This window comes from Pteropus alecto, unplaced genomic scaffold (genome assembly GCF_000325575.1).
Source record: "Pteropus alecto unplaced genomic scaffold, ASM32557v1 scaffold49, whole genome shotgun sequence".
Taxonomy (NCBI): Eukaryota; Metazoa; Chordata; class Mammalia; order Chiroptera; family Pteropodidae; genus Pteropus; species Pteropus alecto.
In genome coordinates, this window is record NW_006443131.1 from 3,219,024 (window position 1) to 3,231,793 (window position 12,770).

The following is a 12,770-nucleotide window of genomic DNA, read 5'->3' on the forward strand; positions in this document are numbered from 1 at the left end:
GGGGCGCGCGGGGGCAAAGCGGGTCGCCGCGGGCCCGGACCAGACGCTTTGCCTCGGGAACCCAGGGCCAGGCCCGCGCTCCGTGGCCGAGGCGGTGCGGGCGGAGGAGCAGGTGGGAACAAGGGACGGTCACAGGAGTTGACAGACAGGCTTTAGAGGAAGTACCTTGTCCTCAGTTCATTCTAATTGGGAGACAAGGAGAAAGGACTCTAAGGGGACAGCTCAGGGAGGGACACGGCTTTGCCCTAATCGCTCTTCGCTGCTTCTGAAATCTGATGCTGTAGCCGGTCCCTCTGTCCCAAGCGCGGCTCTGTGCCTGCGCGCGGTGGCCGCTCGGTGGCGCTCGCACCGGGAGTCAGGTGTCGGGAGCAGAGTGGACGGGGCCCTGGTGGCCTGTCACCAGGATGCGAGGGCCCTGGGGGCAGGAACGCGTGGGCACAGTTGGGGAAGACGCCTGCGACTCCCGACGCGCACACACCCCGCGGACCGTGGTCCCGCTGTGCTTGTCCTGGGCCCACACGTGCGACGCGGCTCGGTGTCCGGGCAGGGCCCGAGACGGCCAGAGAACCACCCCAGCGCTAAGTCGTCACCCGGTTCTCCCTGTGTAGGGGCGCCAGGCACAGAGGGCCCAAAGCAAAAGGTGCTTCCTACCCTTGAGGGAGAGACAGGGCTGAAAACCGGATGCGACTTTGTTTTAGGGCCGCCATGCAGTGTATGTGTGTGCAAGTGTGTGTATGTGTGTGCATGTATGTGCAAGCATGTGTGTATGTATGTGTGTGCGTGTATGTGCAAGTGTGTGTGTTGCACGCATGTGCAAGTGTGGGTAGGTGCGCGTGGGTGCAAGTGTGAGTATGAGTGTGTGAGGCCGTGCGTGTGCACGTGCGCGTGTGTGCGTGCATGTGTGTGTGCACATGTGTGCACATGTGAATATGTGTGTGCGCGAACGTGTGTGTGCGTGCATGTGTGCATGCACATGTGTATGTGTGTGCGTGTGTGTGCATGTGTGTGCATGCACATGCGTATGCGTGTGCATTGTATGCATGTGTGTGCATGCACGTGTGTGTGCGTGTGCGCGCATGCATGTGCAAGTATATGTGTGTGGGTGCACATGTGTATGTGTGTGCACGTGTGTGCATGTGTGTGGGTGAATATATGTATTGTGTGTGCACATGTGTGCGTGCATGTGTGTGTGTGCGTGCACATGTGTGTGTGCGCGCGTGTGCGTGTGCACACGTGCGGCACGCACGGCTGTAGGGTGGAGCCGGTGGACTCCCAGGCCCAGGGTGGGGAGCCGGGGAGCTGAGTAGACCTCCTGTCCTCAGGGAGGGGGCGAAATCAGCGTGGCCTTCTCCCCCAGAAGCCCCAGGACCCGGCCACTGTGGACGAAGTCCTGCGCCTGCTCGATGAAGACCACACCGGGACGGTGGAGTTCGAGGAATTCCTGATCTTAGTGTTTAAAGTCACACAGGCCTGTTTCAAGACATTGAATGAGAGCCCTGAGGGAGCCTGTGGGACTCAGGAGTCCCAAAGCTGCGCCCCCCGGGCCTCGCCAGAGCAGGGGGAAGGACAGAGCAGTGGCCCAGAAGAGGGGAGAGCTGGGGGACGCCAGCATCCCCAGGCGAGCAGCGGTGGACAGAGCGGGCAGGGAGAGACTGGGGCTCGGACCCAGGGCCAGGCCCCCGGCTCTGCTCAGGTCAGTCACCGTGACAGGCAGTCCGAGTCTCAGGGACAGCAGGGAGGGAGCCGACAGACACCAGCGAGGGGGCACGTGGAGCCCACCCAGAGAGCAGGAGAAGACCAGGGTTGTCGGACCAGAGACGAGAGGTCAGAGAGACAGTCACAGGCCAGGGAACAGGACAGAGCCCACCAGACAAGTGAGACCGTGACTGGAACCGAAACTCTAACCCAGACGGGTGCCACCCAGACCGTGGCGCGGGACAGGAGCCAGCAGTCAGGGGGCACCAGCTCCCGGTCACAGGAATCCTTCCATGGCCAGACCAGAGGGACTGAGACCCATGGTCCACACAGGAGCCAGACAAGCCAAGTGGTGACCAGACCCATTCCAACACAGACAGAGTCACAAAGCCAGACTGTGGAGCAGGACAGGAGCCAGCAGTCAGGGGGCACCAGCTCCCAGTCACAGGAATCCTTCCATGGCCAGACCAGAGGGACTGAGACCCATGGTCCACACAGGAGCCAGACAAGCCAAGTGGTGACCAGACTCATTCCAACACAGACAGAGTCACAAAGCCAGACTGTGGAGCGGGACAGGAGCCAGCAGTCAGGGGGCACCAGCTCCCGGTCACAGGAATCCTTCCATGGCCAGACCAGAGGGACTGAGACCCATGGTCCACACAGGAGCCAGACAAGCCAAGTGGTGACCAGACTCATTCCAACACAGACAGAGTCACAAAGCCAGACTGTGGAGCGGGACAGGAGCCAGCAGTCAGGGGGCACCAGCTCCCGGTCACAGGAATCCTTCCATGGCCAGACCAGAGGGACTGAGACCCATGGTCCACACAGGAGCCAGACAAGCCAAGTGGTGACCAGACTCATTCCAACACAGACAGAGTCACAAAGCCAGACTGTGGAGCGGGACAGGAGCCAGCAGTCAGGGGGCACCAGCTCCCGGTCACAGGAATCCTTCCATGGCCAGACCAGAGGGACTGAGACCCATGGTCCACACAGGAGCCAGACAAGCCAAGTGGTGACCAGACTCATTCCAACACAGACAGAGTCACAAAGCCAGACTGTGGAGCAGGACAGGAGCCAGCAGTCAGGGGGCACCAGCTCCCGGTCACAGGAATCCTTCCATGGCCAGACCAGAGGGACTGAGACCCATGGTCCACACAGGAGCCAGACAAGCCAAGTGGTGACCAGACTCATTCCAACACAGACAGAGTCACAAAGCCAGACTGTGGAGCGGGACAGGAGCCAGCAGTCAGGGGGCACCAGCTCCCAGTCACAGGAATCCTTCCATGGCCAGACCAGAGGGACTGAGACCCATGGTCAACACAGGACCCAGACAAGCCAAGTGGCAACTAGACCCATTCCAACACAGACAGAGTCACAAAGCCAGACCGTGGAGCAGGACAGGAGTCAGACCCCGTGCCACACCGGGCTTGGAGAGCAGGGACAGACCCAGAGGCAGTCAGGCCGTGGTCAAAGAGGGACAACAGACAGTGTCCGTGAGGCAGAAGGGTCAGAGCCGGGACAGGCCCAGCCCGGGGCGAGCGCCCTGACGGGCGGGCAGGTCGGGAGCAGCACTCCCCCGACGTGCAGTGTGACGGGCGGGCAGGGAGGGGGGCGGTCCTCAGTGGTTGAGCGGGAGTGGGTCGACGACCCCGCAAGGGAGACGGTGATCGGGAGGCAGGACCGGGGCGGCCCGTGCGCCCACGTGCCTCCCGCGCCGGGCCGGGAAGGAGCCCAGCGGAAGTGAAGCGGGGCCTCGCGGCCTCGGGGCTGAATTCCTGCCTCGAAGGCAACAAGCCCTGAGCGTCCCAGCCTGGACCAGCGCCCAGTCCTGGAAGGAGACGGCTGGAGAAGGGCCGTCCCGCCCTGCCCTGGCCGGCCCCGCCAGTGCGTCCCCAGACATCAGCCCTCGATCACAGTGCTTCTCTCTTAGGTCTTTCACAGTGAGGCCGGTTCTGCAAGGCGCTTGTTCCCCTAAACCCTCCTGTCTTACCCGCTTCGCTGTGCAGACGCTCTCAGGAGCATGTTATGCCTTCGGCAGAACCACCCCCCCTCCATTTGTGGGGGGTTCCAGAGCTCTTTATCTCTCATCTGTCCATCGCCCCATCCGAGGGCCTCAATAAAATCTTCCTGAGCAGCTAGCTGGGCTCGTGCCCCATTCTGTCACTGCCGACGTGTCGGGCCGAGGGCCGCAGGGCCGTGACAATGAGCGGGGCACGGTCCCGACCCTTGAAAGGCATCCCATCGAGAAAAGGCCACTTGAGATCCCAAGAGTCACAGAGTCAGAGAGCAGGGGCGGCACACCCGACGCCCCTGAGGGACGAGAGAGAATGAGGTGGGAAAGCTGTTCCCAGTCTCCCGTGACCTCGAACCCTAGAGTGTTGAGTCTCTGCTCACCCATAAGGCCACACGGGAGGCTGGCCTAAGGTTACCAATGCATGGAGGTTATTCCGGATCATCCGGGGGGGGGGCCCGATTGTAGTCACAATCTGATGACGGAGCCAGGCGCTGGAGCCAGGCGCTGCCTCTCATGGCAGGCAGGCGGCCTCTAGAAGCCAGAAAAGGCAAGGAAACGAATTTTCCCCTAGAGTCTCGAGAAGGAACGCAGCCCTTCAGACACCTCGATTTTAGGCTTCGGATCCCCAGGGCTACCAGGGAATACATTTTTGTTTTAATCCGTGAAGTGTATTCATTACCGGAGCAACAGAAGACTCGTACGTAAACCCAAAACCCAGAGTTAGACCCAGAGTAGCAAGGAGCAAGGGTGTGTGAAAAAGACGGTCGTTCTTCCGAGGACAAAGCACTGTCTACACCCGTCCGAACTGACCGTTAGGTTTAAAGGCCAAAGAGAGCGAAGACCACGCAAGGACCTCGAGAATATAGTCCCCATCATCCCTTCCCAAGCAACCTGCTAGGGAACGAGCATCGAAAACCAAAGAAACGAAAGAAATCGAACCAGAATGGCAGAAAGAGCATTTGCCATACAGCGTGATAAGGAGCAGTTCGATCTATTAACTGCTGCCCCCTGGCGGTGGTGAAGATGTCCGCCTGGCGGGACACCTGCCGGGAGCCTGCTCGGCCTGCGGCAGGTGGTGTCAGCAGCCACACAGGCTCAGCAGTGTGGCACCGCCCGGCAGCATCTCAGCAGTGACCCACCCAGGCTGCTCGGAGCCTCAAGGCTGACAGGGGGCGTGTGTGTACGCGTGTTTGTTGGGGCGCCCTACGCAGAGCCGCTCCCGCTAACAATGGGTTCCTGGCATCTGGCTTGGGCCAGGCCTTGCCTGGACGCTCCATAGAGCCAGATCTGCCAGGCTCCGGCTCCCCTGGGTGGGGGTGGCCCTGCGGCTGCTCACGATCTCACCGGGACATTCATTCCTGGAGCGGTCCCCATGGAGAGGCAGGGACGTAAACATCCAGGAGCGGTCCCCGTGGAGAGGGACTCCCCCTTCTCGGGATAGGAAGCAGCGGTCTGTGCCCATCTCCCGGGGCCTCAAGACCCTGTCCTGGCCACCCTCAGGGTGGCTGCTGATCCATCACCAGCATTGGTGGCGCGTTCCCAGTGCTCCCCACTTACACACAAGCTACAGTAACAAGTGGGGGGATCCCCTCTCATCCCTGGGAAGCGGGCACGATCATGGGGGGCTTGGGAGTTAGAGGTGGGGCCTGGTGGAACCGATGGGTTCACATCAGCTTCGCCCCCGTCCATCAGGGCTGAGAGGGCCCTGAACTGCATTCTTACAGCACCAGCCAGGTCTCCAGGAGTTGAAGCCGCCCCTGGAGCTATGAGGGGAAGGGGGGTGCCCCCCAGGCGGCTCTGAGGCCTCGGCTGTGGGTGGAATGTTGAAGCAACACTCATTCTGGTTTATCTGGGGACTTTCTGGGAAAGAGCAGACACCACAGAGACGAAACGGGCCAGCTCTGAGGCGAAGGCATGTGGGAGAGTGTCCTGGGCGCGGACGCAGTGACGCACGCCATCGGAAGCCTCCACCCAAGGTATTCTCAATGTCACCCCGATAAATTTAATTCAAAAATAGAAAAAGAAAAGAGAGTAAACCAGGCATGGCAACCGGCCAGGCCGGTCCCGCTCCAGACCCGGGCTCCACATGGACTCTGTGTGGCCGGGTTCTGAGCGGCCAGGAACTCGGTCAGTGCATTTGTTTAAACGTCCTAAACAGAGAAAAACAAATTTTTTTTTGAATTAAAAAATTCAGTTTCAGATCATTATGTTTATCGTAGAGAAATCATAAAAGACACGAGCAAACAGACAAATACAAAAAGCACAATGTTTTGCCCCAAAATAGCCATTGTTTTTTAATCCCCTGCATACCCTCCTCTATGTGCAAATTACCATAGAACTATCTATATGAAAATGTATGTCTATGATTATATGTGCAAATGTACATGCACATTGTATCTATAAATAACATCTATATGCAAACATACATCAAGTATGCTTCTATGCAAATTATATTTATACGGACATACACATAAACATTATGCGGAATATTATTGCAGGATAGTTTCCATGGGCTATTTTCGGTGGTTTAGAGCCTCCTATGTCAGCCACCGATGGGTGAGCCCGAGGGCTAGGGAGCAAGGCTGCCAGGGTGTGAACCTCAGCTGTGCACTTTACATCAGGTGTGCCCTTGAACAAGGTACCTGTATGAGTTATCTCACCTGGAAAGTGGAGAGAACAATGGTATCTTCTCACAGTGGTTACGAGGGGTAGCTACAGGCACACACATAAAAGTATACGTAAGCCTGGCGCATGGCACGGTAAGCATTCAAAAAACGTTCCGAGCCGAGTGAAGCATCCTTCAAGGTCAGCCCTTTCAAAGCAAAGGATGTCTGAACCAGGAGGCCATACAAATGGTCCTGATCAGCCCGACCTTGACCCAGTACAGAAGAGTCTCACGGGCTGGGCTTTCTTCCTACCAGCTGCTCTGCACCATGGCTCAACTGTGGCGTTTTCCACTCTAAAGAAATCCTAAGACCGAACGTCAGGGTGTCACTCTGCGTGGACCCACCGCCCACCGCCCCTCCCCGCTGCCCTCTCAAGCCTCCGCCCTGTCTCTCGGGCCAGAATCAGTGTCTGCCAGTCCATCTCGCTCCCTCCACAAGTATTAGAGGGTGGGGAGTGGGTGTCTAACTGTGGATCTCGTTTTTCCACAAGACTCAGGTGGGAGATTGGGGGGAACGTGTGGCTGGGGAAGGCAGAGTCAACTACAGCATCTGACTTGGGGGGGGGGCGCAATTAACGAACTGGAAAAACCCAGGCCGCCGCCAGAAAATTCCACTTTCTGTCTTACGATACGTTTCATCGTGGATCGTGACATGCTCTTCATTTGGGTTCGATTGTTTTCTTCTGCGGGAGAAGTCACCATCCACAGAAGACAATTCCCACGCACGGGCTGAAATCTACCTTCACGTTGAATCCTAGTCCCAAATATCAATCATCAGCAATGATAAAAATGAGATGGTGTGTTACATGCTGATCTGTATTATTATTGTGACTTTACCGCAACAAAACTGGCAGTTTCGTGCTGGGCAATATTATAAAATGAACCAGACACAGTCTCTTCATCGAGGAGCTAACACAAAGCTGATAGACATAATGGAAAGTATACCGAAATAAGCAAGGATCCTAGTTAGGGGCGAAAGCCCGCGTCCCCCTAAACTACCTGAGCCGTGGCATGACTCAGGGTGGCCCTCCCACAGCCGCCGTCAGTCCTGAAAACGTACCGCGGAGAGAGGCATTTGTAACGACAGTGTGCACGCCACAGCGTTCCCTGCCCCAGCGCCCTGTCATCTCATCAGGGATCTGTGCCACTGCCCACCGCTCGCAGTGGACACGCGGCTGCCCCCGACAGAACACAGCACCAAAACCCACTGCTGTTTCCCATGAGGTGCCTGCCAGGCACTCACTGCCCTAGTTCCCATCTATTTGCTGATAAGATCGGCAGCCATACCTACCGCTGAAGTGTTTGTTTGTCCGTTGCGTGGATGTGGTAAAATTTAATTATGCCGCTGAAAGATTAGGTCACGGCTTCACATCACAGAGGAAATTATCTATCCCGAATTAAGCTGCAGTGCCGTAATCCGAGGTAAACCGCAGGTTTGTGGTTTTCCACCTGTGACCTGGTCTGTCTGCCTTAACTGGTCCCGGCCGCCTGCCTCCTCTCTAGAGTTTTGCCATCAGATTTCAGCTGCTGATTTCTGGGCTCTCCACCCCTACATAAGCACCTCACCCAGGTGGACGTGGGGCTTGCAGGTGGCTCTGCTGTCATTTGTGGCATCTGCTGAAATCAATCAGATTAGCCCGTTCGGTGGCATTCCAGAAGCGCTAAACCCACGCACCTTCGAGAAGGAACCTGGGCCTCCGCCAAACGGAGGTGTCTGTCATCCCTTCGCACAGAAGGGCAACCCTCACCCCTCCCTAGAGTCGAGAACTAACGATAAGATTTGTCCATGTCGAGCTTCTCCAATTTGCACTCTGCGGCTTTGCCCGCCGTCTCTGTCCCTGTCACATCTCGGGGTTCTGGTCTCCTGGGGTGTGATACAAAGAGGCCAACGCCAGTGCCTGGTGTCGGGGTGCCAGACGGGCCTGGGCTGGCTCCTGGCTCCGCCGCCTGCCATCTGTGTGACTGGAACTGAGGCCTGTTCTGAGCTCTGTGCCCCCACTAGACAGTGAGGAGCCTCGTGATGATCCATGGAAAGCAGCTTTCACGTGGAGACGCTGGTGGCTGTGGGTGCTCCGTGCCAGCTCCCACCTGCACCCACCCCGCCACCCTCCCAAGCTACCTCTTGCTCTCTCCTATGAGGAATGGCCACTTTCTGCTCTTTTCCTCTCATGGTAGGCCCCAAATGCTCACAATTCCATATTAAAAAAAAATAATAATAATTATGAGTATATTATCAACTTAAATATATGCATAATAGAATTACTACATGATCCAGCAATTCCACTCCTAAGTACACGCCCGAAAGACGTGGAAGCGGGGTTGCAAACGGATGTCGGTGCGCCCGGGTCCACCGCAGCATTCTTCAGAGTCGAAAGTGGGAGCACCTCAAGTGTCCACACGAGGATGAACAGAGAAACAAACGATGGCCCCTCTGCGTAGAAGGGAACACTGTCCAGCCGCGGGGAGGCCTTCTGTCACACGCTACGGCACGAATGAGACTCGAGGACAGCATGCTACGTGAAACGAGCCAGTCACAAAAGGACCAACACCGTAAGATTCCACTTCTCTGAGGCATCTAGAATAGTCAAATTCACAGAGACGGAAAGCCGAAAGGTAGCTGCCAGGGCCGGAGGGAGGGGACGAGGAGCGAGTGGTGAGTGGGGACAGAGTTTCACTCTGGGGAGATGAGAAATTTCTGAAGATGGGGGCCGGCGATGGTGGCACGCAGTGTGTATGTCCCTCATGCCACAGAACCGTACCCTTAGGAACGGTCGAGATGGTAAATTTCATGCTGTTTATATTTTAGCGCAATAAAAAAGATGTGTTTCATATACATGTGTATATGGACATTTGTACGATGCGCATATATACAAACAGACACACGTATAAATGAGCCCTGAAAGGCCATAAACCAAATGGTAGCAGTGAGTTGCAACGTCTACATCGTGAAATTTTACGAGTTTTTACCTTCTTCTTCGTATTTTTCTGCATTTTACAGTTTTTCTGCCATGAGCACGTATTACTTTCATAGTCGGGCACGAAAGTGCGTTTGTGTAAATCCACTTGCGTTCCCTTGCCGGGCTCCTGGCTTTGGTCGAGGAGGAGGCGGGTCCACGGGCGGGGGACACACAGCGGGCCTGCTGGGGGTCTTGGCGAGGTCGCCCGGCCTGGCAGAGCTCAGAGGGGGTCTCGCCCACCGCGGGCACGGCTGGAGGGTGCCTGCAAGGCCTCTCTGAAGCTCAGAGGTGAATTTATGGCTGTTTTTATGAGGGATGTCTCCCAGGGCCCCAGAAGCTACGTTGGGACCGTTCTCACGACTTACAGCCAGGAGGGCCATGTCATGGCTTTGTGTGGCGGCATCACAGAGCAGAAGTCGGCCATCAAATCCCGAAATGCAACCGCAGGCCAGGCGCCCTCCCCGCCGCCCCTCCTTCCTTCCTTCAGTGATGAGATGAGAGGATCCGGCAAACCACGAGGCCCTCCTCCAAACCAGTTCACACTTCGCCTCCCCCAGGCAGCCTTCCATGATGCGCTTCCCAGACTCCGAGGGTCAGGTTGGCAGCCGTGGCTTCAGACGCACGCTGTGAAGATGTGGCCAAGCTTCGCAGGCAAGGTCTTTGTGGTTTTCACGCGAATCCTCGGCGGTTTTCACGTGGGTCCTCAGCAGTCAGCTCACAGTCTTCCGCCTTCTGTGCCTTTCCAATTAAATGGGCCTCAGGCAACGCACAGACAGGCCCCGTGTGCACCGAGCACTTCACCCGCCCTGGTCGGAAGCCACTCCTGGCTCCCCTTCGCCCTGAGAACAAATTCCAAACGGACTTTATTCCGATGGGCGTGCAGGGCCCCAGCAGGCACTCAGCCTTCACTCTGGTTTACCCCTCCTTAGCCCCCTTATGCCCTGGCTACAGGGAGCTTCCAGAAATCCCCTTAAGAGACCACGCCCTGTCACACAGGGGTCTTTGCATACATCGGTCCTTCTTCCTCCAGCTGGTGGACTTGTGCCCTCCAAGACCCAGCTGATATAATAACAGCAAACAATATCGGTCCCTTACAACACGACCTATGATGTCCTCAGTGTCTAACTTATAATAACTGTTTTTTGGGTTTTTTTTGAACTGGTTTTTCTCTGTTGCCTAGTTTCCTACTCATTTTCTTTACATAGTTCTTTAGGCTCCCAGTTGATTTTAAAAACCACTAGATAGCCTTCCTATAAAATGCTACCCTGCTGATGACCGCTGCTTACAACCAACCACCTTGGCTGATAAGACAGCCATGTAGCAAGACTGAGCGTCACCGAATTCCAGGCGCTGTGCTGTGTAGTGTGGCGGGTGGAAAACAAGGCTGCAATTCTGCTCTTGAGAACTCACAGCAGTAGGAGGGAGGAGGGGAGGAGAGGGGGGAGGAGGAGGGAGAGGGAGGGAAGGAAGGGGGGAGGGAGGGAGAGAGGAAGAGAAACAAAACAAAGTAGTTAAAGGTATAATGTAAATATTTACAAAAGTATAACTTAGCTCTATGGAAACTCAGATGGTGACTCCGAGGAGGCTTCACAGAGGAGGCGACACCCAAAATGGCAATGCAGCATCATCGGCCAGCATGGGTCTTCCAGCCAAATGGCCTGGGTTCAAAGCCTGCTTCTACCACACACTGGATATGTAACCTAAACGAGTGACAATGAGACCACGGCTAATTTAATAATCATCTCCGCAGCTGGCTCACTTCCCAGACTCTGTCTACGGAGCGTGCTCCCAGCTGGTGCCAGCAGGATCGCCTTCCCTCCAAGCTCATCCTGCTGGGGGAGACCATCTGTTTCCAGGCTGAAACTCGACTTCTGTTACTAATTTATTGGCCAGGCTCTTCCCCTGGCTGGAAGGGTAACTAACACTTTTTGTGTTGGACCTAGAATGTGTCTCAGCCCCTACCCCTTGCCGTTTCCAACGTGACTTACACTTGAAGGCTAGGCTGATACTATTTCAGGCTTAGCTTTCCTATTCCTTGAAAAACAATCCCTTCTCTGAGTCCAAACCCCACTCCTCTGAACCTATTCTGATGCTACTTCCTGAGACACACTTTACATAAAAAGCCATGTTCATTGTTTATCCCATTTTAGCTCAATAAAAGTTCCTCATTCCTAATTTAAACATACATCATAATGATTCTATTACGCTGGAAAGATATGTCATTGAACTTCAACAGGGCATCTGGCAAGATCTCTCATAACATCCTCGTGGACAAGTTAGAGTAAACTTGGATGCATGAACAAGGATATAATTGGTAAACTAAAGGAGGTGATTAATGAAATAGTATCTTTCTTAAGAAAGTATGTAGTAACTTACTCGCACTCTATTTACATGCCAGCCTAGTTAACATTTTAATAATGACTTGGATGCTGATTTTTAAAACAGACCTGTCAAATTTGAAGATGACAGTAAGCCCTCCAGTCACACTGGTTTCCAAAAGAAAATATCTTAGCAAGCCATACTGATGGACCGAATGAAAAAAGAAATTTAAGAGAGGGAGATGTAAAGTTCTTTCCTTGAGTCTAAAAACCAGCAGCAGCACAAGTGTAGAATAAGACTGAATTGGTTTGGCAGGAGTCACTCTCCCAAAGTCAACTCAGTATGACCTCATGTTGCTACGCAATTGCCAAAAACTTCAACGCGATCTTAGGGAGCTTTAGAAGTCTAGCTTTAGAATAAGGGAAGTAATAGGCTTCTCTGTCTTTATCTTATGCGGCCAGATCACACCTTTTGAGTGGGATCCAGCTGAGGGTGGCTCATATTAAGAAAGATATTGGTAAGTTGAAATGTATTTAGAAAGAAAACCATTAGGATTATAAACCATGGCATAAGAGGACGGCTTGTAGGAAGCAGGGACTTTTAGATGGCACAAAAGGCCCCAAAGGTCCCGAGGGACAGGACAGCAGGATGCAGAAGGTATAGAAAATAATCTCACCTCGAGGAGTTCACATTCAAGGTGACTGGTGTAGCAAGGGCAGATTCAAAATGGAAAAGAAATGACTGGTTTCACCTGGGGGAGTCAGGAAAGTTTTTACAGAGGGGACGAGGTTGGAACTGAATCGTAAACGATAATGGGGAGGATTCTGCCACCAGCAGGGCAGGTCGTCTGAGGCAAAGAGAAGATCATGCACTTGAACTCCCAGGGCCGGCATTAGAGCAGCGTGTGAAGCGTATGGGAGGTACGACAGTGCCGAGGTCAGACTCCGTGCTCCTGCTCAAATGTCCCTTCCTCAGAGAAGCGTTTCCTGGCTCTTGACCCTCAATCTAAATTAGGTGTCCCTGTCATGCTGTCTCCTATGCTCTATGATTTTTCTCTACGGAACTCACAGTTTGTATTTTATATTTATTTGTCTGGTATAAATTTGCCTGCTTAACTCCG

At 54.7% G+C, this 12,770-nt stretch overlaps 1 protein-coding gene across 1 annotated transcript in view; it reads left to right on the top strand.

Moving 5' to 3' along the window:
• The window catches only part of CRNN (cornulin), a 7,731-nt gene extending 4,292 nt beyond the window's left edge, over positions 1-3,439 (top strand). The window contains exon 3 of the mRNA XM_025040854.1: positions 1,358-3,439. Within this exon, the coding sequence (XP_024896622.1) occupies positions 1,358-3,439 (2,082 nt within the window). The remainder of the gene's footprint in view (positions 1-1,357) is intronic.
• Positions 3,440-12,770: the final 9,331 nt, after the last annotated feature.